The sequence below is a fragment of the Oratosquilla oratoria genome, chromosome 12, assembly GCF_046742065.1.
Source record: "Oratosquilla oratoria isolate Oo_2021 chromosome 12, ASM4674206v1, whole genome shotgun sequence".
Taxonomy (NCBI): Eukaryota; Metazoa; Arthropoda; class Malacostraca; order Stomatopoda; family Squillidae; genus Oratosquilla; species Oratosquilla oratoria.
In genome coordinates, this window is record NC_134788.1 from 13,818,530 (window position 1) to 13,845,328 (window position 26,799).

General features: G+C 41.8%; 1 protein-coding gene across 6 annotated transcripts; it reads left to right on the forward strand.

Annotated features, from left to right (window-relative positions):
• The first annotated feature begins 880 nt into the window (after window positions 1–880).
• LOC143030987 (uncharacterized) lies at window positions 881–26,784 on the forward strand. Of its 6 annotated transcripts, XM_076194299.1 has the most exons (3): window positions 1,540–1,677; window positions 3,166–3,292; window positions 21,578–26,784. In XM_076194299.1, the coding sequence occupies exons 2-3, from the start codon at window positions 3,283–3,285 to the stop codon at window positions 23,188–23,190; spliced, it is 1,623 nt and encodes a 540-aa protein (XP_076050414.1). In that variant the 5' UTR covers window positions 1,540–1,677; window positions 3,166–3,282; the 3' UTR covers window positions 23,191–26,784. The 6 variants fall into 6 exon arrangements, with proteins under 6 accessions (XP_076050413.1, XP_076050412.1, XP_076050415.1 ...); XM_076194298.1 differs by having other exon boundaries at window positions 881–3,292; XM_076194297.1 differs by lacking the exon at window positions 3,166–3,292 and having other exon boundaries at window positions 881–1,814.
• The last annotated feature ends 15 nt before the right edge of the window (window positions 26,785–26,799 follow it).

Below are 26,799 nucleotides of genomic sequence, written 5' to 3' on the forward strand. Positions count from 1 at the left end.
ACTGTGGCAACGGAGTGCTGCAGGTTAGGGTTAAAGATCTCCCCTACCAAGTCGAAAGCCATGGCGATAGGACTCTGGAGTGAGAGGGAACACCTCTCCGTCCAGGGCCTCAGGCTGGACTGGGTCCACCAGTTTCAGTACCTGGGGGTCTGGATTGATAGGGAGCTCACCTTTCAGAAGGAACTGGCCTATCTCAAGGAGAGGCTGAAGGCGAGAACCACAGTCATAAAAGCAATGACGGGGAAGGTACTTGGTGCCACGCACCAGGTCCTTCGCACATTCTATGTGCAAGCAGTCCGCAGTTTGGTAGACTACGCTGCCCCAGCTCTTACACCTGTGGCGACTGCCAAGCTTGAAGACCTGGAGCCTTGCCAAAATGCCGTAGCAAGGATTATCCTAGGAGCTCAACCTTGGACCAAGATTGTTAACCTCCAGATGGAGGCTTCATTGCCTTCATTAACATCACAGGACAGAAGGCTGGTGGTCGACTTTCTTGCCAAGATAGTCCAGAGCCCCAGGATAACTGAGCTGAGTCAGAGCATTGTGATAGCTCTGGGACGGGTGGATAATCTTATCCACTCCAGTACCTGGCTATCTCAGGCGGCTGGGCTCCTGGACTCCTTCAGGCTCACCTGTGCTCTCCTTGAGAAGGGTAGGGACTCTCCTCACCCAGAGTTCATGTCCCCACCACCGTGGCTGTCGATACCTGCAACCTTCGTTGTCACAAAGCTTCCCAGTAAGAAGAAGTTATGTGATCTGGAAAGAGTACGAGCGCAAGCCCTACAAGGCATCCGTGTCGGAACCTGGAATTGCGGTCTATTACACGGATGGCTCCGTAGACCCTAACAGGCCCCGTAGTGCGGGGGCTGCTTTCGTGACAGATGGTTTGACCTTCGGCAGGAGAGTATCTGATCATGCGTCCACTCTCCAAGCTGAGGCCATAGCGGTCCAAGCAGCGTTAGAGCATGCTCTAATATCTCTAGCTGGTCCTGTAGTGATCCACACGGACTCACAGTCTCTGATAGGCAGCTTATAATCGACACAGCCCAGCGACACTGTACGCCTTCTGACCTCCATCCAAGCACTCCTGCTGAAGCTACATCAGCAAGGCAGGAGTGTTACGCTCAACTGGGTGATCAAGGTTCAGATCACACAATAGGCATCCGTTGAAGCCTACCATCATATTTCACCATGAGTACACATACACCAGTATGTACTGAATAATTAATAAAATCAAGGGTAAGCATAAAGACATACAGGTACTGTCTCGCAACACTAGTTTAGGCCACATGTCAAGGCAAGAAGGACATATCTGTTCGAGCCGACGAGTCTGTGAATGCGACATAGCTGTATCAGTTATAGATTCAGACGATTATACTTTCTTCTGCAGCCTTACTTTTCTCGCTGGGTTTTAGGCTAGTCATGCAGGTCACCTTCAAATTCTTCTATCAATACCATGTACCTTAGTCAAATAAGGTGAAAATAAGGAACATCATAGTGAACGTACCCGCTTTCGATTTTTTTTTTTTTGGGGGGGTGGAGGGAGGAGAAGGTGGGGATACTAGAATTAGGTAAGCATGGAGGAAAGATAGCAAATTTTCTTTTAGTAAACTTAGCGCTTCCTGAAACCATCAATTGTGGTAGTTCAAACACCGCCGTTGTGTGTACAATATAAAGGTGAGTCGACTGTTTTATAAGTTAATATTCAAGCTGTTCGACTCAATGTTGAATACTTTGCATGATTTATTTTCTTAAATTGATGTGTCCTAATATAAACGTATTATCATTTTTTTTCAAAATAATTGTAAATAAAGGTGAGTGACAGTATGGCGTTGTTTACAGTAAGACTAGGACCAAACTTGTTGCTACGTAGTAGCAATGTCACAAGATAAATGGGGATGAAATATTTGGTATATATCTCAAGAATAGCTTCTATGATATTGGAGGAATCCAGTAGATAATTTTGTACATTAGCCCCACAGTGGATTGTGAGGTAAAATAATGTTATTCCCACTGGTTTTGAAGTGATTGACGTAAAGGAACCGCTAAATTTAGGGGTGCAAGCCTTACCAGATAAATTGGGAAGCATGATGAATCTTATATTCTCAGATTCTGGACGGGGAAAGGGGCACTTAAAAATATCCCCCGCAAATTGAGACGACACGATAAATTCCATAGAAAACTGCTGGGAAAATATGGTACTCGTTAAGTAAATATTCACTGTTGTACCATTATTCCTAGCGATATTTAATATATTATTACAGACTGGCATTATTTGCTTGGATCTGTTGAGATGGAGAATCATTGAAAGGCTGGTACTGGTAAGGATTGAAGCCAGGAATGGTAAATTTTTAGAAGTGCACACCTATGCAATGTAGGAATAGAAAATTAATTATTAATTTTGTAAATTATAATACATCAATGTAATATGCGGTTTTCTTTTTGGAAATTAATAAAAAGTTGCAGCGGTTGAATGACACACCATGTTTGTTTTGATAGATGCTGAGGTCGAAGAAATGAAAGGATGATAAATTTGTCTAATCTGTGCTAAATTCATCTATTCTAACCTAACCTAACCTATATTTGGTAATTCGGTATCTCAAATTCTAAAGATCATCCAGGTCGTCACCATGGATACTGAAGGCCTGATTATTATTGTACCTTGGGCAATTAACAGAATGGCAGAAGTCCGTGATCTCTCATAAAGTCCAAGGGAGCCCTATTGTCTTTGTAACAGTGCTTGTAAACATCATTTAGAGTTGGAGAACACCTGGTCCACAATGTGAAAGCCATTGTCTATTTGACAGTGACTGGACTGGACAGATGACAGCATGGTGTTAGGATCGTATCCTACCGGCTTCCTTCATTATTAGATTTGCATGCAGCAAGGTTTTTAGTTATTTATTTCTGTCAAAAAAAATCGCATACTATGTTTATGTATTATAATTTACAAAATATTTAATTTTCTAATGCTATATCATGTAGGTGTGCACAACTAAAATAATACCAAATTGCATATTATGTTCATGTATTATAACTTTAATATTTAATTTTCTATTGCTATATCACATTGGTGTGCACAAGTAAAATAATACCCTAAGAACTGTTTGCTGTGTATGCGTGCTTACTGATTGTACCGTGGTTGCCTCCATTGACGACCTGCAGATCCCCTTCAAAAGTCCCACCTGGCAAGTGGTAGTTTAGGATGTGTGCACCTCTGTAGGACCTAATTGCACCATGTTGAAAGAGGGAGCATCACTGAAAAGCTGACACCACTCGTGGATGGGACCCGGTACAGTAAATCCTCATTATATGTTACAAATGCGTTCCTGAAGACCTTACCACATATCGAAATTACCGTATACCGAACCCATTATAACATGCTGTGAGAGTCACCCCTATAGACATGAAAATAGTCACATAAGGAAATGTAAAGTACTGCACAAAAGAAATAAACAGAGTTTTTACCTTTCACTCGTCACTTATTCTATCCGATGATGTTCCTCCCAAGGCTAAGGGATAGTAGGGATCTCAGCCCTTACTCATCTTTTGTCGAGCTTTTTATTTTTTTTTATTTTTCTATAGCCTCATGATTCTTCAACACCGTCCAGACTGTTGACTGGGGTAGGCCCAAGATTCGACTTGTGGCAGATGTACCATCTCGTTGCTCTTTCCTCTTCAAAATATCTAATTTTACCTTCAATGTCAGACTACTCCTCTTTTGCTTTGCCTTTTCAACTCCAGCAGTGTCTGCAAAATGTTTTGTGGCCATTATGGGTGTGTCACTGTGCGTTGTGATAATAATATCCACAAAAAACACACCGTAAGGATTTAACTTGTGTTCAAAGGGAAACGCGGGAAGAGACTGATTGTTGTGGTGGCTGCACGGCGTGGTGGCATTATGGTACGGTGTAAACAAAACACAAGCGAATACCGTATCTGTGAATTTTTCTTACCATAAATAGAAGCGAGGGTAGTAATTACCAAATACCGTAACTGTGAATTTACCCGATAAAGAATTACCGTATAAGGAGGACTCACTGTACCACACACTTGTTGGTAGGCATGCTTACCACACACCACAGTCACCTCCTGTGACCAACCACACATCTGGAATTTTCTTTTTCTTTTACCAGGGAGCTGTTTATGAATTTTGACCCACATCTGCCTGGAGTCTTGGGAGAATTTTAGGAAATCTGTGTTTTTATGGGTAAGGGAGTAGTGCATGAATGAGAAATAATGATAAATATAAGAAAAGTACACCCAAGTGATGTAGCAATGGAATATTTAATATTAATTTTGTAAATTGTAATACATTAAATATGTTATTATAGGTGGAAATTATTAATGAAAAAAGTTGTTGAAAGCTATACAATAGTGACAACTCAAATATGAGTGAGCTTTGAGATGCCATGTTTGTTTTTGTTTGTTGTGGAAGATGAACTAATGGAAGTCCAATAAATAAGTAGTCTAAACTATCTTAAACTAGCCTAACCTCTTATGGGGGTATGCATTTAGCATCCCTAGAGGTCATCAGGGTCATCGTAGGCATACATACAAATACCAAGGCTTTTTCCCCCCTTTCAAGGGAAGGTAGCCAAAAAGAAAAAGGCATAAAATCATTCCCACCCATTCCATCCTTAAATACACTCCACTCCCCTCCACCCTCCCTCTTATCTTAGCACCTCCTGGATGATGGGTCATCCCTGCACCTTTTCCACTGCCCTGGGTCAGAGGCAGCGTTACAACTCACAGCACATCCACAACAAGGCCGCTTCATTAAATCGGCGACCCCCCTCTCTGTCCCCCCATGCATAAAAGGAGAAGATGGGGAGAAATCCCTTTGGGCTGTGTCAAATTTTGCTCACACGTACTACCCCACCCCCCCGCCCATTCCTCTTCATGCAATCACAACATCATCCATATACAACCATTCTCCACTCACCTCTGTCTTCCGTCCTCTCCCTTCCTTCCTCAACAGACATTCCCCTCTTCCCCAAAGCCCCCTTCACCCCATCCATCCATCTCATCCTAGGACGTCCCCTCATGTTCACTCCCTCCACATCTGCCTTCCATACCTCTTTTACTATTCTTTCTTCACTCATTCTTTCCATGTGTCCAAACCATCGTAGGCAGGGAATTATAAGATTGTATAGGACTGGCCAGATAACACAAACATAGCATCTTGGAGCTCACATTGCAGCTCCGTTTGGTAATGTATCACTTTTTGTAAGGTTTGTTGTTTTTTATTTCCATAAAAAAAATTCTAATATTATGCTGATGTACTTTAATTTACCAAATTGATATTTTATTTTGTATCAATATATCAGTTAGGTGTGTACTTCCTTTGTAATACCGAAATGATAAATAGCCCAAAAAATAACCCCAATTTACCATTAGAAAAAACATGTAAGAAACATGAGCTTTGAGGATTATGATTTTTGTCTCAAATATCATTCACTGGAAACTTGCAGTCCCACAGCAGCCAGCCCGGCGCTTGGGCTTCGAGCCAAAAATTCCATAAATCAATTGACCACAGCAGCCAGCAATTGTCTATTGGCCTTGCCCAAGATATTTCTGGGAAACAATTTGAGTAAAATTAGAAAAGTTTGTAACCACAGATTTTAGGGGTTGTGTAGACCAGATTTTTGTGGTAAGACAAGATATGTGAGAAAGCTATAGGAAAAGGTAAGGATGTTTTTTGGGCTTTTATGGATTTGGAAAAGGCTCATGACAGGGTAGACAGGAAGGCACTGTGGGAAGTACTGCAGATATATGGGATAGGAGGAAAGCTGTTAAGAGCAGTCAAGAGTTTTTATGAGAGTAGTAGAGCTTCTGATAGGATTAGAAATGGAGAGAGTGAATGGTTTGAGGTAAAGGTGGGACTTCATCAGGGATGTGTAATGTTGCCCTGGCTGTTCAATCTATACATGGATAGGGTGGTGTGAGAGGTGAATGCAAGGGTGGTGGGTCAGGGGTTGGAGATGGTTAAAGAAAATGGAGAAAAGTGGGAAATAAGCCAGTTGTTTGCTGACGACACTGCGCTTGTAGCAGGATTAGAGGAAGGCTTGAGGACAGAGTTTGAGTTGTGTGAAAGAAGGAAGCTGAAGATAAATGTGGGCAAAAGTAAGGTGATGAGATGTACATGGGGAGAGAGTGATAGCAGGCTGGAAGTGAGCATTAAGGGAGAGAGACTAGAGGAAGTGGATAGTTTTAGATACTTGGGTGTGAATGTGGCAGGAAAGGGAGGAGTGAGGGTGGAGGTAGAATGTAGATTGAGAGAAGCGAGTAAATGTCTTGGTGGATTAAAAAGTGTAATGAGAAATAGACATCTGGGAATGGATGCTAAGAGGTTATATGAAGGAGTGATTGTGCCAACTGCACTGTACAGAGCAGAAACATGGAACATAAGAGAAGAAGAGAGAAGGAGTTTGAATGTGTTTGAGATGAAATGTCTGAGAAGTATGGTAGGGGTTACTAAGCTAGATTGAGAAATGAGGAGGTGAGGAGAACAGGGGTGGAAAGGGAGTTGGGAGATAGGGTTGATGAAGGAGTATTAGGATGGTTTGGACATATGGAAAGAATGAGTGAAGAAAGATTAATAAAATAGGTATGGAAGGCAGAGGTGGAAGGAGTGAATATGAGGAGGCATCCTAGGATGAGATAGGTGGATGGGGTAAAAGGGGCATTACAAAAGAGAGGAATGTCTGTTGAGGAAGGACGGGAGAGGACAGAAGATAGGGGTGAATGGAGAAGGGTTGTGTATGGATAATGCTGTGATGCATGAGGGGGAGTGGGTGGGGGATGGGGGGTGAGGAAGTATGTATGAGAAATAATTTGACGCAGCCTGAAGGGATTTCTCCACGTCTTCTCCTTATATGCATGAGGGGATGGAGAGGGTGGGTCACCAAATTAATGAAGCGGCCTTGCTGTGGATGTGCTGTGTCTTGCAACACTGCTTCTGACCCAGGGCAGTGGACAAGGTGCAGGGATGAGGTGTCATCCAAGAGGTGCCAAGATAAGAGGGAGGGAGGAGGGTGGAGAGGAGTGGAATATGTAGGGGAAGGAATGGGTGGGAGTGGTTTCACCACCAGAAAAATGTGACATCAGTCCTCGCTTGGTGCGAGGACTGACGTCATATTTTTCTGGTGTTTGATCAAACATTTTGGTGTTTTATGATTTTGGTTTTATTTGACCAAATGACAAGAATCTTGTCATCGGAGTTTAATGGGTTAAGAACCACTGGTCTAATGTGATCTGCTTTTTTCCTCTTCTTCTTCTTCTTTCAAAATGTCTCTGAAATGCTGCATCAAATTTTCATCAAACTGGTTTCTGTTTCTGCGTACGGCAGCAAAATCAGGGTGGCACCTCTCCCAAAAAGTTTCCCAACTCTGTCCACTGCCACAAATATTTCTTGATCTCTGCAGAGGAGACTCTTTCCTTGCTGTTCCCCTCCTCCTCCCCTGAAGACAGCTCCTCAGTCATCTCCTGCAGCTATTCCTTGGTGAAGTTGACGCAGCTCGTCCGTGGTGAAGTCTTCAGAGTGTGCTTGCACCAGCTCCTCCACATCATCACTGTCCACCTCAGTGCCTATGGCTCTCCTCAGAGACACAGTGTCCTCCACCACAGCAGACTCCTGGACTGAAGGCTCAAATCCTTCAAAATCCTTGGCTGTCACACAGGTTGGCCACAGATTTTTTCACGCAGACACAAGGACCTCAGAGAAAGTTGATCCCAGGCTTTATCTATAAGCCTTAGGCTGTGGAGGGTATTGAAGTGATTCCTCCAAAACTCCCTAAGAGTGAGCTTTGTTTCAGAAGTCGCCTCAAAGCACCTCTCAAAAAGTGTTTTTGTCTACAGCTTCTCAAAGCTGGCAATGACATTCTGGTCCATGGGTTGGATCAGTGGCATGGTGTTGGGGGGGAGGGACATCACTTTGATGTATTTATACTCCTTACCTTATTCTTCTTCCATGCCTGGAGTGTATGCAGGGGCATTGTCCATCAACAAGAGGGCCTTGAGTGGGAGATTCTTCTCTTATTAGGTATGTCTTCACTGCAGGTGCAAACACCTCCACAAACCACTTCTTGAAGAACTGCTTGGTTGTCCAGGCTTTCTTGTTTGCCCTTCACATCATACTGAGTTTCCTCTTTTGCTCACCGCTCTTCTTGAATGGCCTGGGGTTTTCCGAATGGTACACCAGCAGTGGTTTAGTTTTGCAGTTGCTGCTAGCATAGGTGCACAGAAGCAGGGTTAGCCTGTCTTTCATGGGCTTGTGTCCTGGCAAACACTACTCTTCCTTTGTTTTATGTATATATATATATATATATATATATATATATATATATATATATATATATATATATATATATATACATACATATATATATACCAAAACAGGCCTGTCTTATTACAATTAAAGACCTGTTAGGGGGCTAAAGTGCTCCCTATCCATATACATACATATACCAATGGCTTCTTTCCCCATTACACGGGAGGTAGCCAAAAAGGAAAAGGCATAAAAACCACTCCCACCCATTCTACCCCCTACATACTCTATTCCCTTCCACCCTGCTCCTTCCCTCTCACCTTAGCACCTCCTAGATGATGGGTCATCCCTGCATCCTGTCCGCTGCCCTTGGTCAGAAGCAGTGTCACAAGACACAACACATCGACAGCAAGGCTGCTTCATTAATTCTGTGACCCTCCCCTCTCTGTCCCCTCATGCAGAAAAAGAGAAGATGGGGACAAACTTCTCGTCGGCAACTTTGTCAGTACTTGTGGCCTCGCTGTGCCTCACAACAGAATGAATTTCAGTTCTCTTCTTGAAATTCCCAAACCACCCCTTACTAGCTTTAAAATTTTCACTGGAGTCAGAGGTAGTATTACAAATAAGGTCTTTATGGAGCTGTCTAACCTTCACACAAATTATGCCCTCTGACATAGAATCACCAGTCATCTGCCTTTCGTTTATCCACACCAACAATTTTTCCATTTCTTCCACTACTGCAGTTCACGTAAGTTGATTTTTCATACCCATTGCCACATAATCTTTCTTAATGGCCTCCTTATTCTTCAGTATGGTGGTTATTGTAGATTTCTCCATACAATACTCAGCTTTAAGATCGATGAATGATTCTTGCTACTTTCTCGTATTTATCAATAATCTCCTTTTTCCATTCAATGGTCATCACTACATTCTTCCTTTTAGGCTTATTTTCACCAGTAACAAGCCTCTTTCGTGCCATTGTAAGTTTCTAAAAGAAAAACCACAGACAGAATGCAAGAGAAGATTGTTATCACGACTGCGGCGGGACAACTGGTGGTGGCGGGGAGGGAGAGGCCAGGAGCCTTTGTTTACAACCACGTGTGTGGACATTCGAGTACTAAGTTGAACTTTAGCGTTCAAGTTTCAGAAAATTCAACTTCCAAAACATTTGAGTATTGAGTCTTTACTGTGTGTGTATGTATATATATATATACAGTATATATATATATATATATATATGAATACATACGAGTATATATATATATATATGTATATATATATGTATATATATATGTATATATATATATATATATGTATGTATACATGTATATATATATATATATATATATATATATATATATATATATATATATTTATATATGTATTTTTATATACATATATATTTATATATATATATATATACATATATATGTATATATATATATCTATATATATATATATATATATATATATATATATATATATATATTTATATATATATATATACAAAGTCACCGTAAAAAGACTTGGACCTACCCGGTAAAATGGTATGGAACCGAGGTACATACACCCACTCCTCGTTTAACGATAACTCGGAGTAACGACGGGCTTTATAACGTTTAACGTAAATCTCCCGAAGTTACGACGTCGTGTACGATAATCAAGTTGGCTGAGGCAAATTTGTATGATGTTATAAATGAACTTGTATGGTGGATATTAGCTGTGAGGTAAAGTGTTCTGCAGCTTAGGTCTACATTACCATCCTGCAAGCTGCAAAAACTACCTGGGGTACAGTGTATACCGGTAGTGGTAAATTTTTAGTTTCGACCATGGGCGCAATATAGCAATAGAAAATTAATTATTAATTTTGTAAATTATAATATATCAACGTAATATGCAATTTTGTGAGCGGAAATGAAAAAAAAATGCTAAAACAGATTTTCTAAGTAATGAAGTCATGTCGGACGAATGGTACACCATGTTTGTTATGATAGATGCCGATGTCGAAGAAATGAAAGGATGATAAATTAATTCGTCTAACCTAAACTAAACAAACCTAACCTGTGTTTAACCCCTTCCATACGGTGCCGCACAAGTAGGTGTCATGGGGAGCGAGTGTATTCGCGAGGCTGCCATATCGGCGTCTTGATTATATTTATTGTAGTCGCCCCTCCATAATGACATTCTTTCTAATTCTTTTGTAATCGCATTTTCTATGGTTATCAAAATTCACGGGTGAAGAGAGAACGATCGATATAAGCGGTGACTATATTTTATGATGCGAGTATTATTACGACACGTCGTACGGCTGGCATTGGCTGCTGCCACCGAGATCTAAGTCCATGACGCCTACGTGTGCGGCACCGTATGGAAGGGGTTGATAAATCATTACCTGCAAATTAAATGTCATCCGGCTCATCCTCGTTGTCGTCGTCGTGAGAGACGTTGGCAGACGACAAGATGGCGTCCCGAGCCTATGCTACCAACTTCGTTCATTAGCATATTTTCTTGTGGCAAGGTATTTTTTACTTTCATTTCCGTCCACAAAATTGCATATTACGTTGATACATTTTAATTTACAAAATTAATAATTAATTTTCTATTGCTATATTGCGCCCATGGTCGAAACTAAAAAAATACCCTGGTATTCAATATGGAATGTCAGCATACGCGGATTTGGTCATATACGGTAATTTTAGGAAGCTAACCACCGTAAATAAAGAGTAAATAAAGCTTTAATGTACTGTATAAAAAAGGGAAAATACACGAAAATAAAGATACATGTATTGCTGGACATTGTACATACAGTACATGTACGTATATGTATACACTTTCGCTTAACGACCAATTCGGTTAACGACGGCGCGCTGGTCCCAATTGTCGTTGTTAAACGAGGAGTGGTTGTATGTTATTTGCGATGAGTAGGCTATACAGTCGGTTGCTGTTGCTGGCGACATGCGACATCTTTCTCAGCGAGTCTGTGGAGCACATGGCAGACTGCTTGGCCACTCAGTGTTGTTTGAGAGGCTGAGGGGTGATGCTGTAGAGGTTTGCTCCTGACCATTGTGCTCAGATTTTGGAGCTACAGCTTTTCTGGCCTATGATTTGCCTCTAATGCTTTAAACATGCTTCACAAATATTTATCCCAAGAGGAGAAAGCTAGGATTTTGGCTTGGAAACAGGAAAATGTGCCAATTATAGAGATCGTCAGGCGTTCTGGCCGGGCCAAGTCTACGGTGATGGCATTGCTGGCGTTTGTCCTGAGCACAAACCCATCCCTCGACACCCTCGAAAGACTTCAAAGGTAACTGAGAGCCTTCTAAAAAGGTAAGGAAAAATCCAAGGGTTACTGCTGCACAACTAAAGGAAAGTCACCCAAAACTTCTAGAAAATGTCTCAGTAAGGACAGTAATGCACCACATGCAGAAGGACCTGAAGCTCCCTAGCCATACTGCTGCCTGCAAACCTTTACTCACCGACCGCATGCGGAAGGCTAGGCTGGCATTTGCAAAGCAATATGCTAAATGGACGAAAGAAGAGTGGTCTAAGGTCATGTGGTCTGATGAAAGCACATTTCAACTCATCCCAAGCCAGCATGTGAAGGTCAGATGCCCGTCAACAGCAAGCCGGTATGATGCGGCCTACACATCCCCTACTGTGAAGCACTGTAAATCTGTCATGGTTTGGGTATGTTTTAGTGGTGTATTCGGTCGAGGAGGGCTGTATTTCCTGAGAAAAGAATATGATGATGAATAGTGACCGGTATATTAGTGTGTTAAATGACCATCTCCTTCAGTGTTACAATATTCATGCCAGCAACATTTTCATGCATGACAGTGCTCCGTGTCACAAAGCAAGGAAGGTGACCAACTGGCTCTCTGAAAAGAATATTCAGGTCTGGCAGTGGTCAGGAAATAGTCCTGATCTCAATCCAATTGAGAACTGTTGGCATGTGATGAAAAACAAGCTTGCAGAAAACAGTCATCCTTGCCTAAGCTCATTGATGCAATTAAAAAAGTGTGGTGCACTGAAATGGGAGAGGATTACTTCTGCAAATTGAGTGACAGCATTCCAAAACGACTACAAGAAGTCATCAAGAACAAGGGGAACATGACTAAATATTAAAAGAAAGTATACACATTATATGCCCATTTTTATTGTTATCTTTGCACGTGACTGCCAATTTTGTTTATAGTCCGGGTAGGTTCGAATCTTTTTTGCGGTGACTGTATATATCACTCCTGACATTCCTATTAATTTGCAGTATTCATGGGGTTCAAAATACCCAGAATGATAAGAGCTGTCTGATGATATAGATAAAAATTGTATCTGAGACTGGCAAACACCTTTATAAATACTGAAATGTCTTGTTAATACAATATCACCACAGATGATAGAAAGGCCATCTATGTTTACCACCTTTACTACATCTTAATTCCCTCTGCACCAGTCCTGTGCATTATGCTCTCTTTCATTGGGGAGATTATATAAAATTTTGAATTATCTGGTATTTTCTTTGTCACAAGTTGAGAGTAGTAAGAAGAGGGGAACAGTTGATGGTTGTCCTCTTTCCATTTGTGAAAAGTTATAAGAAATACAGTTGAAGTTGGTAGAGATTGTGGGCCTATTCCAGAGACTAGCTTTTAGGGGTTTGACAGGTGTCGAAAATGGGCAGTCCTTCTGGTCAACTTGCAGGACCAGCCTGCGATTAGTGTCAGCTCAGAAAAGAAATGGATGATGGCTCATTTGCTGAAGGGGAGAAAAAGTAAATCAAAAGGATGTAACAAACCTACATCATGAAAGCAATATCGATGAATTATTGATGAACTCGTATACACTTGAAAAAGTATATGAATTCAAGTTATAATGTTTGGAAAATGAGGATGCAGCCCAAGTTTTTAGCCAGGTATGATAAACTGAAGAGTGAGAGACAAGGGTAGTGGGCCAAGCAGAGGTGAGTTCAAGTGTAAGTTAATTGGGTGGATAAATAAAATGTTCAATTCTGTGTCCATTCTTTATATATGTGCTTATAGTGAGTGGAAAATATTGTTGGGAGAGTTGACAAAGTACAACTTACTGACATGGAGGGTTCAGGGTGAGATCCCCCCTCCCCCCTTCTTTCTACAAGCCCTAAGGGTACCTCGGATATAATAGAGGAACCTCCTCTGAGGCTGTACTTTAATAATTTGGGCCCAATGATTAGTTAATGGTAAAATTCTTTAGACACTATAACCAATAACTGAGGTCATTAAATGACCTGACCAGCCTCTAGCACAGTACACTTATCCTTGTATGCTTTTTTTCATCAGGGTCACATTACCATGATGTATATATAGATATTAGCCTACTTGCGATGCATCTGGTTTCATATGCCTAAGTAGGGTCACATGTTTGTGGTGCTATACCATTATCACAGAAATAGTATCACCACACTGAAATGTTGCTCCTTTCCTGTATACTACAATTAGGCAAATACAGATAAAACCATATGTATGTTGTCCATGGAAGAGAATTTCAAAGTGAAACTAAGGAACTTGTTCAGAATGACACTTTCTCCTTCATTTGTGGATCTGCTGTTGGGGGATTACTTATGAAGAGGTTGAATAATGCAGGTGAGCTTATTGCTCCTTGTGGGATGCCATTGTACATACTTAGTCCCAGAAATGTGGTTGTTTTGAAATATTTTAACAGATAAGACGTTTGGGTATTTTTTCTAGAAGTGCACATTACACGATATAGCATTAGAAGATTAAATATTAATTTTGTAAAAATAATAATACATTGATGAAATATTTTTCTTGGCAGAAATCAATAATAGAAAATGTTGCTAAACACTACGTGCAAATGAAGTTGCGTTGGCTCCTTAAAGCCAGGTTTACATGCTACGATGAATTGTAGCGATTTATTGTAATGAAAAGGTTGTTACAATTTGTCATTACGTGTAAACAGGAGATCGTAGCGATTTATCGCTACGATCTCCTGTTGACGAACTCGGACGAACTCGGAAAAGCCATCGACTCCCTGGCCAGTGGGAAAGCTCCTGGCAACGACGGCATCCCCCCGGATGTCGTCAAAGCAGGCAAGAGTACCGTTCTACATCACCACCTGCACGAGCTTTTACTCCAGTGCTGGGAGGAAGGAACCGTTCCCCAAGGTATGCGTGACGCCAACATCATCACGCTCTATAAAAACAAAGGAGACCGCAGCGACTGCAACAACTACCGCGGAATATCCCTTCTCAGTATCGTTGGGAAGGCCTTCGCCCGAGTAGTACTCAATCGGTTGCAGAAACTTGCAGAACGAATCTACCCTGAGGCACAGTGCGGCTTCAGAGCAGAACAATCAACCATTGACATGGTCTTCTCACTGAGGCAACTGCAAGAGAAGTGCCGAGAACAGAGGCGTCCACTTTACATTGCCTTCATCGACCTGACGAAGGCTTTCGACTTGGTTAGCAGGCAAGGCCTTTTCACCCTGCTACAGAGGATTGGATGTCCCCCTAAGCTCCTGAGGATGATTTCATCCTTTCATGAAGACATGCACGGCACCGTCCAGTACGACGGCTCATCCTCGGACCCCTTCCCAATCAGAAGCGGCGTGAAACAGGGATGCGTGCTTGCTCCGACGCTTTTCAGCATCTTCTTCTCCCTGCTGCTGTCCTGTGCCTTCAACCAGTCAGAAGACGGAGTGTATATCCACACCAGAAATGACGGAAGTCTCTTCAACCTTGCACGTCTCCGAGCAAAAACCAAGGTACGCAAGGTCTTGATCAGAGAGATGCTGTTTGCTGATGACGCCGCCTTGACTGCACACACAGAGGAGGCCCTACAGCGACTCATCAATTGCTTCGCTCATGCATGCAAAGAGTTCGCCCTTACCATCAGCATCAAGAAGACCAACGTCATAGGCCAGGATGTCAGCAGCATTCCTAACATCTCCATCGATGGCCACATCCTCGAGGTGGTGGGGGAGTTCACCTACCTGGGTTCCACCATCTCAAGCAACCTGTCCCTGGATGCAGAGCTGAATAAGCGCATCGGCAAAGCAGCAACAACATTGGCTCGTCTTGGAAAGCGTGTATGGAACAACGCCATGCTGACCACCAACACCAAGGTCGTAGTATACCAGGCTTGTGTACTCAGCACGCTCTTGTACGGTAGCGAAGCCTGGACCCTGTATTCCCGTCAAGAGCGCCGACTCAACATCTTCCACATGCGCTGCCTCAGAAGAATCCTGGGCATTAGTTGGCAAGATCATGTCTCCAATAAGAATGTTCTGACACAGGCGGGAATGCCCAGCATGTTCGCCTTGCTCAGCCAGAGGCGATTGAGATGGCTCGGTCATGTTAGACGAATGGACGATGGCCGAATACCGAAGAGCGTGCTGTATGGGGAGCTTGCCACTGGCTCCAGACCTGCAGGAAGGCCCATCCTCCGCTACAAGGACGTTCTCAAACGTGATATGAAGGCAGGGGACATTAACCCAGCAAGCTGGGAGGCAGTGGCCGCTGACCGCAGCAGTTGGAGACACGTTGTCAAGGCAGGCATTCAAACAAGCGAGAAGAGGAGAGAGGACCAGTGGGATGAGAAAAGAGAGCGCAGACGGCAGAGGCTAGCAGCAGCCCCCACACAGCCAGGCGCGGACTTTACATGTGACAACTGTAATAGAGCCTGCCGCTCCAGAATTGGACTCTACAGCCACAGCAGGCGTTGTAACTCAACCATAAACTTTAAAAAAAAAAAAAATGCGACCTCCATTGTCTCCAGACGGATGCCAACAAATTTGGAGGTTGAAGATGATGACCCTAAGGACCTCTAGAATTACAGGTACATCATTACTAAATGCAGGTTAGGTGAGGTAGGAAGGTAGGTAGGATAAGTTAGAATAGACGAATTTATCTTATTTTTATTTCTTTGACCTCAACATCTATTCAAACAAAGATGGCATCTCAAGTAGCCAGGGTGGCTACTTTTGTTTGTGTATAACGTTTAGCAAATTTTTCTGTCATTAATTTCCACCAAGAATAATAGATATGTTTAGGATCTAATTTACAATATTATTCAATTTTCTATTCCCATATTGAGTAAGTGTACACTTCTAAAAAATTTACTGAAGTTTGTAAGCCATATCTTCTCAGTTGTGAATGTCAGCCTTGATAATCTTTTTTGAAATTATGTCTATGAACTTTATCAGATGCTTTGTTGTCTATTGCCACTGTGACAGTGGGATCAATATTAAGGAAACTACATGCCCATATAGCTTGAGTTCATGAATTATGCTGACAATGGGCATAGGCTTAGTCTCTTGGGATATTCTGGTTTAACACAAAAGTCATTCCAGTGATATTCTGAGGGCACTTGGTGCTGGTACCAAAGATGTTGAAATGTTTCTTCAAATCAGCATTCCTTGTCCATTTCTCACAACTGTACAGCAAGATAGGGAGCACAAGCAGTTTGGAAATTTGGATCTTGGTTTGTCTTTCATAGATATCAGCAGCATCATATAAAGGTTAAGTCCATGACACCATGAGCAATGCTGTTTATTCTTTGGAAGAGTTCCTGGCATGACCCACCATTGTCATGCACTACACTCCCAAGGTATGTGAAGCTTTACAAGGCATCAATGTCCTTCCCACAAACACAAATAGACTAAATTGCATCACCCAGTAAACTCCCAAGTGCCAAGATGATGGTCTTTGCCCAGGAGATTTGGAGTCCAGGTAGTTTTGCCTCCCAGTGCAGTGACTCAAGGGCTATAATCAGGACCTATAATGTCTCTGCAAGAAGTACAGCATAATTGGCAAAGGAGATCAGTGACTTTTATGTTGCTAATGAATGCTCTGCAATACCAATGATTGACAACTATATCCAATATTTAGTCCATGCTGGTATTGAAATGTGTTGGGGTGAGCTCACTCCTGAATCAACAGAAAAGGAACTGGCAATGTCAGCTTCATATTTTATAGCACTTTGTCCTAGAGTATAAGTCAGACTTTAAGTAAAATAAATCTTCACAAGAATCCCACAGATAGCAGATCCCAGAACATGGTATGATGCAATGAGTTAAATGCCTTCTTCAGATCAGTACGGTAACTCCATGAAAAACATGAAGTACCAGGATCCAATCACTTGTTGCGTTGCCAGGTGTGAACCTAGACTGCTCAGGTCTCAGATACTTTGTAGATGTTAACAAACCTGAGCCAGCAACAGATGGTCAAGTACTTTGCCCAACACACTGAGCATGTTAATACAACAGTTGTGGTGTTACTGCTCCCTTTTCCTCCTTCCAGATAGGATGACCAGACGCTTTTTCAGCCAAGAAAGAATGGTGTTGGACTGCCAAATATCAGACATACAGCCAGTGTATTATGGCTACCGTACTCAACAACGTCAGATGAGCTACAGGCCATAACAATACAGAGAGGAGTTGGGGAGATCCTGTGGATGGCTGCATGTACACCAAGAAGCATGTTGCTAAGTTTGTGGATGAAATCATCTGGTGCTGTGTTAAATACAGCACTTGTCTGAAGACCACCAAGTCTGGGTAATCATAGGCTTGTTGGTGAGCACAGATACCTTGCAAACTGTATGGGATATGAGGTGGGGCATGTTTGCCAATCTTTGAAGATGAAGGCTAGCACCACCAGTGACTACCCAAATCAGATCCTCACCTTCACTGTCCTGGAGATTGCTGATGAGATAAAGTCACATGTACCTTGGCCTGATGCCAAGAAGTGTATCCTTCATATATAAGCTGCTCACCCTCCAAGAAATGTGTAGTTTCTTCAAGAGTTGAAATCATAGGTCCCAGAGTCTCCAATGACCTCTACTACAACACTGGCCCTGCAGCTAATGAGCATGTTGTCATTTTTGTCTTTCCTCTTCATCAAGAACGGCTCATAGTCTGTAATGATTGGTGTATTGATAGCACTTTTGCAGTTGCTCCAAGATCATTCACTCAGCTGTATGTCCTTCAAGACCATATTAGTGAAGGCTACTACCTTCCTTGGGTCTTTGTCTTGCTCCAATGCAAGACATGAACCAGTTATGAGGAGATCTTTCACATTCTCGAGGAGCATGACTATAAACCCAGTACCTGTAAGAGGCTGCAAAAAAAAAAGAGGGTAGAAGATGGATGTTGCATTTTATGGGTAGGATGTTTAAGAAACAATATAACCGAGTGAGCTGCCTGAGTCCGCTTTCTGCCTTGTGTAGGTAATAAGATTATTGTAAATAAGAGCTGGGAGCTTGAGTGTATTGTTGACATAAAATTCCTTTGTAACCTAAGTGATTATGCAGAAACTTGAGATTATTCCCTTTCACTTGTAACAACGAATCCAATCGGTGAAAGGGAGGAGAAAATTCAATTGGTTCATAATTGTAAGATCATCCTTTGGGGAGGATCTTAACCACTTTGGTAAGATTACACTTATGTAAGTGTTATGAGGCGTGAGTGGTACATGAGGATGCTAGGCGTCTTGATTATACATATTTTTTGTAGTTGTACATGAGTTAGTGCCGGATTCTGTGAACTGGTTTGATCACGTTTTCTTTGTTTATTTTTAGAGTAAAAGAGAACGAGTAATACGACAGTGACTATATTTTATAATGTGAGTAGTGTGAGGCTTTGTACACATGATAGCTGATGCTGCACGCAAGAACTTGACTCATACTGAAGTGGTTAATATAAAGTTAAAGATCATTGGACTAAAAAAATGACTACATCAGTGCAGAGCTCACGTAGGATCTTACATACATGATCTTGGAGAATTCCAAGAGTGTATTTCAGAGAAGCACACTGTATAAGAATTAACGGAAGAAAGAAAAGAAAAATCGTGCATTTTCATTCTCCTGGACAGAAGATTATAATGAAAAGAAACGAGTTGACATATTCATAAGGGAGGACCACGAGCGATTGCAATGGCTACAGTGTTGACAGGACTAAAGGGGTATTTAGACGGCCAAACGGTTTGACAAACCCAGTTTGTCAAACAAGTGTTTGAAGTGATGTTTGACCATGTGAATAGGGTATTTGGTTGTCAAACACGTTCGACAAACGTGTTTGACGACCAAATACCCCATTCACACAGTCAAACATCACTTCAAACACTTGTCTGACAAACCAGGTTTGTCACACTGTTTGACCGTGTAAATGACCCTTAACAGTGGCAAGAAAGGTGGCAGTGAGCAACAGAGAGACAACAGGGTGATGAGAAATGTGACAGTATTATCATTGTTGACTTTAACCCCTTCCATACGGTGCCGCACACGTAGGCGTCATGGGGAGCGAGTGTATTCGCGAGGCTGCCATATCGGCGTCTTGATTATATTTATTGTAGTCGCCCCTCCATAATGACATTCTTTCTAATTCTTTTGTAATCGCATTTTCTATGGTTATCAAAATTCACGGGTGAAGAGAGAACGATCGATATAAGCGGTGACTATATTTTATGATGCGAGTATTATTACGACACGTCGTACGGCTGGCATTGGCTGCTGCCACCGAGATCTAAGTCCATGACGCCTACGTGTGCGGCACCGTATGGAAGGGGTTAAAGAGGCCTGTAGAGCTGGCCCTTCATCAGGAGGCAGATCCAAGGCCTAAGGTTCAAGAACTTGTATGGTGATGAGGTCCACTTCTTCTGTAGCCAGCTTAAGCTGTCCAACCCACTGATGACTTGGAGAAAGACATAGCTCATCGGTGCTCCATTGTGCCTGAGATTGAAGTCGAGAGCTGTATATGCAGCACTGTTCTGGGAATGGAGATGAACTGTAGAATAAGGGATGCAGGTAAATGTAGGGAGGAGATGAAAAGCCATGGGAAATAAGTACCTGAGGATGATCACAAAGAGAAGAGTGTGGAAGGGAGTGGTTGTGCCCATAGCACCTTACGACTTGGATTTGAAAGTGAGAAAGGAAGAACCTAAACATATTTGAGAATTATAGTGGGGGATTATGGGGATGGATAGTGATAAATGTGAAGGTGAAGTGGAAAGTTGGGGTGGAATGAGAGCTAGCAGGTAGAGTTGATTGAATAATCCAAGTGTAATGAGAAATAGACATTTGGGAGAGGAGATTGTATGGAGTGATTGTGCCAACAGTGCTGTGTGGGGCAGAGATGTGGAACATAAAAGAGGAATAGTTTAAATGTGTTTGAGATGAAATGTCTGAGAAGTATGGTAGGGGTTACAAGGTTGGATAGAGTGAGAAATGAGGAGGAGAGTGGGGGTGGAAAAGGAGATGGGAGGTAGGGTTGAGGAAAGAGTATTGGGATGGTTTGGACCTATGGAAAGAATGAGTGAAGGAAGATTAGTTAAAGAAGTGTAGAGTGCAGAGATGGATAGAGTGAATATGAAGGGATGACCAAGGATGAGATGGATGGATGGGGTAAAAGGGGCATTGAGCAAGAGGGGGGATGTCTGTTGAGGTAGGAAGGGAGAAGGCAGAAGATAGGGGTGAGTGGAGAATGTCTGTGCATGAGTGATATTGTGATGCATGGAAGGGGGTGGGTGGGGGATAGGGAGTGATTATGTGTAAAGGATATTTTGCCACAGCTCAGTGGGATTTCTCCCCGTTTTCAATGATTCTGCATGAGGGGACAGATTTGGTGTTGCTGATAAAATGAAGCAGCCTTGCTGTGGATGTGATGCGTCTTGTTGCATTGCTTCTAACTCAAGGCAATGGGTGAGATGCAGGGATGACCTGTCATCCAGGAGGAGCCAAGAAGAGAGGGAGAGAGTGGGAGTGGAACTATGCCTTTTGACTTTGGCTGCCACTCTTGTAAGGGGGGAAGCCCTTGATATATATATGTATACCCCAGATTCACAAACTGCCATACAAGCTGTTTCTATCTTGAGTCACACTGACCACTGGTCCACAAAATCCATTCATAAAAAAAAAAAAAAAAAAGCGAAAATGAGTAATACAGGTACTCCTCGTTTAACGACCTACTTGATTAACGACAACTTGGAGTAACGACGGGCTTTATGACATTCGTTTAATGTAAATCTCCCGAAGTTACAACGTCGTGTACCGTAAATAAACAGTAAATAAAGCTTTAATGTACTGTATAAAAGAGGGAAAATACACGAAAATAAAGATACATGTATTGCTGGACATTGTACATACAGTACATGTACATATATGTATACACTTTCGCTTAACGGCCAATTCGGTTAACGACAGCGCGCTGGTCCCAATTGTCGTCGTTAAACGAGGAGTACCTGTACAAACTTGGATAGGTCATGTTATCTTTGGTGATTTTGTGATTTGACAGGGTCTCATATTTGTCCTTGCTTTTCTTTTTCAGATATCATGGAGTCCAGTCGCCGTAAAGTTAAGAAGCGGAGCTCAACTAAAAACACCTGTGTGACTTGCGGAAGTTCTCATGAGAAGATGCTTCCATTGACGGACATAAACAATTGGAAGGTTATATGGAATGCAGCTCAGTTAAGGAGAAATGAAAGAATTTTGGCTCTAGGATCGGCTGATGAGATGCCAAAAAATATGATGTATGGTAGCGAGTGCAGGAAGTCGTTTGTGCATAAAAGAGCTATGGACCGAATGAAAATAAAGATGAGTAAACTTGCCAAAGTACAGAATTCCTCGGAGTCTAAGGTGCCACTAAAACGGGTGGAGCTTAGTGAGGATAAGCTAGTGAAACCACAGGATGTGCCAAGAAAACTGAAGACAATGCGTAGTGAGGATAAGCAAGTGAAACCACAAAATGTTCCAAGAAAACCGAAGACACTGCGTAGTGAGGATAAGCAAGTGAAACCACAGAATGTTCCAAGAAAACCGAAGACACTGCGTAGTGAGGATAAGCAAGTGAAACCACAGAATGTTCCAGGAAAACCGAAGACACTGCATAGTGAGGATAAGCAAGTGAAACCACAGAATGTTCCAGGAAAACCGAAGACACTGCATAGTGAGGATAAGCAAGTGAAACCACAGAATGTTCCAGGAAAACCGAAGACATTGCATAGTGAGGATAAGCAAGTGAAACCACAGAATGTTCCAGGAAAACTGAAGATACTGCATAGTGAGGATAAGCAAGTGAAACCACAGAATGTTCCAGGAAAACTGAAGATACTGCATAGTGAAGATAAACAAGAGGAACCACAGAACGAGTTCCAAGTGCCAAGAAAACCAAATATACTACATAACAAAGATAAACAAGAGAAACCTCTGAATGAAAATGTCAAACTGCTTTGTAAAAATAAAAAACTCACAGTGAATAATAGAGTGCTCAAGTGTAGCTTGAAAGATAGGCTAGTTGCTTCACGTAATAAATTCAAGAGACAGCGTGACAAAGTTAGACAGATAAGATCGAAAAAGTTGGTTCAGAGGCGCCGCAAGATCAAAGATGCATCATCAATTTTGAAAAATTTTCATGCATGGAACAGGGTAATTAATGCAGTGTGTGATATGGAGATTCTCAAGTTCACCTGCAATGAGCAGGTTGCAAATGAAACTCATTGTTCTTGCTACAGAAAGTATACCCAGTCTGACGACAACAACATTAGAGGGAAACGCATTCATGGACAACAGCAGGAAATGGACGAGGATGTGTGTGTCAGTTACGAGTCTGTTGAGGCAAAGGCATACGGTGCACTTTTCAAATATATCCGAGAAAAATCGTTTTCTCCAGATCATCCATCAGAAGTCTTGGCTTTGTCAGACTTGATTGATTTGCTTTGCAGTAATATCATTGCATCTGGCATAAGAGGGGTGCATGACTCAACCAAAAAGAATGTGAAGAGGAAAATTGAAACTGAATTTGGTGAATCAGTCCTCTTTGTGAAGACAGATAGTGGCATAGTGTACTTGATGAGGAGCACCATAAGCAGAAAAGACACAGACAAAAGGCTTGATACCCAACATGAAGAGGAACAAACTGAAAAGAAGTCTGTCTGTTGTTAACAAAATGACCTTGTCTCTGTGATAGGATGCCTGTTTGCCTCCTACACGAAGGTTTGCTCATACAGAAAGTACTGTGCTGGTCATGTGAGCCCACACCATGGGTGCTGTCCAGCAGTTGGTTCAATAAAAACATCAAACAGGGCATTATTAGAGAGTTCTTTGAAAGTTCGCTGGCTGAGCGGGTTAGGGTGTCGTTACTTGCGGCGAAGGTTGAGGAGATGACGATTCGAATCCTGCCACCGGCGAAGTTGAACCAAGGGCATGGTTCATTAAATTCCACGCTACAAAGTCCTTTGTGAGGGGCACCGTCCTAGCCTTCCGATAGGGGAGAGTTTGTGACGTTAAACCATATCACATCACATCTTTGACATTCATAGCCTTGTTGTGTATGTTAAAGACAGATTGAACATTTTTAGAAGCTCTGCCATGGGATTCGAACCCTGACCCGTGCGTCGATAATCACGAGGCCAAGACGCTAGCGACCATGCTACATGGGATGGTACAAAAGGACTGTACTAGTCCCCGACCACGCTTCACATAACATTGGAAGATCTAGTCTCATTTTCATCCAATCCCTGTATTGGGCGAGCCATGTGGCATGGTCGCTAGCATCTTGGCCTCGTGATTATCGACGCACGGGTCAGGGTTCGAATCCCATGGCAGAGCTTCTAAAAACATTCATAGCCTTACTCTATTTTCACTTGAGACACTAGGAGTGATTGCTAAGGTGACCAAGTTGGCCAAGTAGTTTGCAAATCCTTCCCTCAGGGTTTTACACCTAGATAATAATCTAATTTATAATGGTTACAATAAAGATCTGTCCATCAAGGGTGAGAACATGTTGGGTCATCCTTGAGAGTTGGAAGAACAGGCATGAAACTTCTATTGTCATGTCAGAATTGTATGGTAATGATGGCAAGTAATCCATCATGTTTGAAGATTGTTGGAAGAATGAATTACATTGCAAGATGTATCACTGTAAGGACCAGAGATGATTATGTGCTTGTGGTCCTGTGAAGCTGGTGTCAGAAAGAATTATTTCCATGTCACCTGTCTCCAAATTTTATCAGCACCCTCACCATCTTGTGGAGGTACCCCCATGGGGCCAACTCTGTTTCAGGGCCAGACCCAGGGTTTTTTTTCCCTCCACTTTTTCAGGTGAAATCTAAGGGGCCCTACACAAGCTCAGACTTTTACTCAGACTTGTATGCGCAGACAAGTCTGAATGTGTGTAGAGGAGATTTGTGGTCTGCACAGACCAGAATGGTCTGTGCAGACCACAAATCTCCTCTACACACATTCAGACTTGTCTGCGCATACATGGTTTGTGCAGACAAGTCTGAGTAAAAGTCTGAGCGTGTGTAGGGCCCCTAACAACTGGTGACTTCCTCTTCCTTGTTCTCTTTGTCTTCCTTTCTCTCTTTCTCTTTGTCCTCCTCTTCCTCTTTATCTTCTTCCTCTTCATTTTCCTCATCCTCTTCCTTCTTCTAGGTAGTGGCAGAAACAGGTAACAATCCAACATTTTTTCCTAGGGAGATCTATGGGACGTCCCAAGTATCATTGCTTGGTTGGTTGTGGGTTTCCAGTCAGTGAAACTTGAAGTAACAAATTGCATTATTGTATCACAGTATGGAAGTATTTCACTGCAAAAATCAACTGTTATGTACAAGTAACTGCGGGCCCAGTTGTACGCAGAAGGTGTAATGCCGCTGGTGCCTTCGGGAGAAAGTCTCGTGAAACTTCAGTTGCATGAAGAAACAAAATAAAGTGTTAAGGTTGAATTTTTTTCTGTTATTTTTTCTTTACAATATCATCTTGCTTTTCTAACAGTTTTGATGATGTACCTTTATCATCATCATTATTGTCATGTCTTTTCATCCTGCCAGGGATTTGCTTTTTCTGCGGATCATTGTTGGCCATGACAGACTGTGCAGTCTGGCAGGACTGAGGGGCTCCTCCGGACACACACATGCATTCTTCAGCCACTTCAGGATCCTCCCTGGCAGCACTGTGTGCCTTCAGTTTTGTGTTAGCCCTGTAAAAGTTACAGGGCTAAGTTTCTGATTTATATCTCAACATCTTAGGTCATTATAGTCAAGGTTGGCTTTCACATTTCTAAATGGACAATAAGCTATCCTGTTCCTGGTAATAACATTGAAGTTATTGTATGTGATTAGGAAGAGTGCATCAAACACAACTCAAGTGTGAGTGCTGGTGCCTTTTACATGAGGATGGACAGGTATAAAGTTTGAGAACGTCCACATTGATGGGCAAATTACAGTGACCTTTTTTTAAGTATTACAATGGAATGTTTACAAATAGTCAGCTTGAGTACAGATACTGTATATGTATACATAACTTGAACTGTGATTTTTATCCCATTTGGTGACAAATGAAGGTGAACACTGCCAAAAAGTTTAGAATTATTATCCAAGGTAAAGAAATACTGTATGCAGATACCGAGTTTATCAATAAAAGAAAAAAAAAAAATTAATTCTTTCAAATGCTCAGCCCATCAATCATTCCCACAAGTTTTCATTGGATTATTAATTCATTCTATTTTATTTGTTTATTTTTTTAAAGTAAATAATGGGTGGGAGTGGTTTCTATGCCTTTTTCTTTTTGGCTACCCCCCCGTGGAAGGGGAAAAAGCCTTTGGTATGTGTATGTATGTATTTTATTTGTTTATATTTTTTTCCACAAATTGAAACAGGTGGACCTAACTGATTTTTGTGGTGAGATCAAACTTGTTAAGCATTTTTGAGTGGGATAGGGGAAGGATGTGTATATGCTTAGACCTGCCCACCCTCCATATAAAGGGGAATGGGCCTATTGGTGTGTGTGTATTTACCTAGTTGTATTATACGGGAAGGGGGCTATGCTTGTGGTGACCCGTTTTTGTATCTCGCAAGATCAAGTTTGTTATTAAATTCTTGTATTGTGTTTGCACACACTATTTCTTCATTCAATTTGTTCCATATATCTATCACCTTGTGTGGGAAGCTGTCCTTTTTCAGGTTTCTTCTGTAGTTATCCTTTTTGAGTTTCATTGCATGTCCTCTTGCTTTTCCTCTGTCCTGCTTTAATAAGTCGTGTGTGTGTGTATTTACCTAGTTGTATTATACGGGAAGGGAGCTATGCTCGTGGTGACCCGTCTTTGTATCTCTCAGCATCAAGTTTTTTCTTAAAATCTTGAATAGTGTTTGCACACACTGTTTCTTTGTCTAATTTGTTCCAAGTATCTATCACTCTGTGTGGGAAGTTTTTTTTTTTTCAGATCTCTTCTATAATTATCTTTTTTTAGTTTCTTTTCGTGTCCTCTTGTTTTTCTATTGTCCCATTTCAATAAGTCATTCTTATCAAAGATTTCCATTCCCTTCATAATTCTATAGATAGTAAGTCTCCTCTTTCCCATCTTTGTTCCAGAGTTGGTAATTTTAATTTGGACAGTCTTTGTTCATATGTCATTTTGGAAAGAGTTGGTGCCAGTTTTGTTGTTGCTCTTTGTATTCTTTCTAACTTCTTTATATTCTTTTTGGTACTGGGTGTCCATAGTGTTGCTGTGTACTCGAGTTTTGTGTGTGTGTGTATATATGAGTGGAAAGGGTG

Excerpts from the sequence above, each read along its gene's own strand:
- LOC143030987 (XM_076194297.1), top strand. The coding sequence starts at position 1,739 with ATGATTTATTTTCTTAAATTGATGTGTCCTAATATAAACGTATTATCA. Across the intron at positions 1,815-21,577 it reads CAAAATAATTGTAAATAAAG|ATATCATGGAGTCCAGTCGC; the intron begins GTGAGTGACAGT and ends TTTCTTTTTCAG.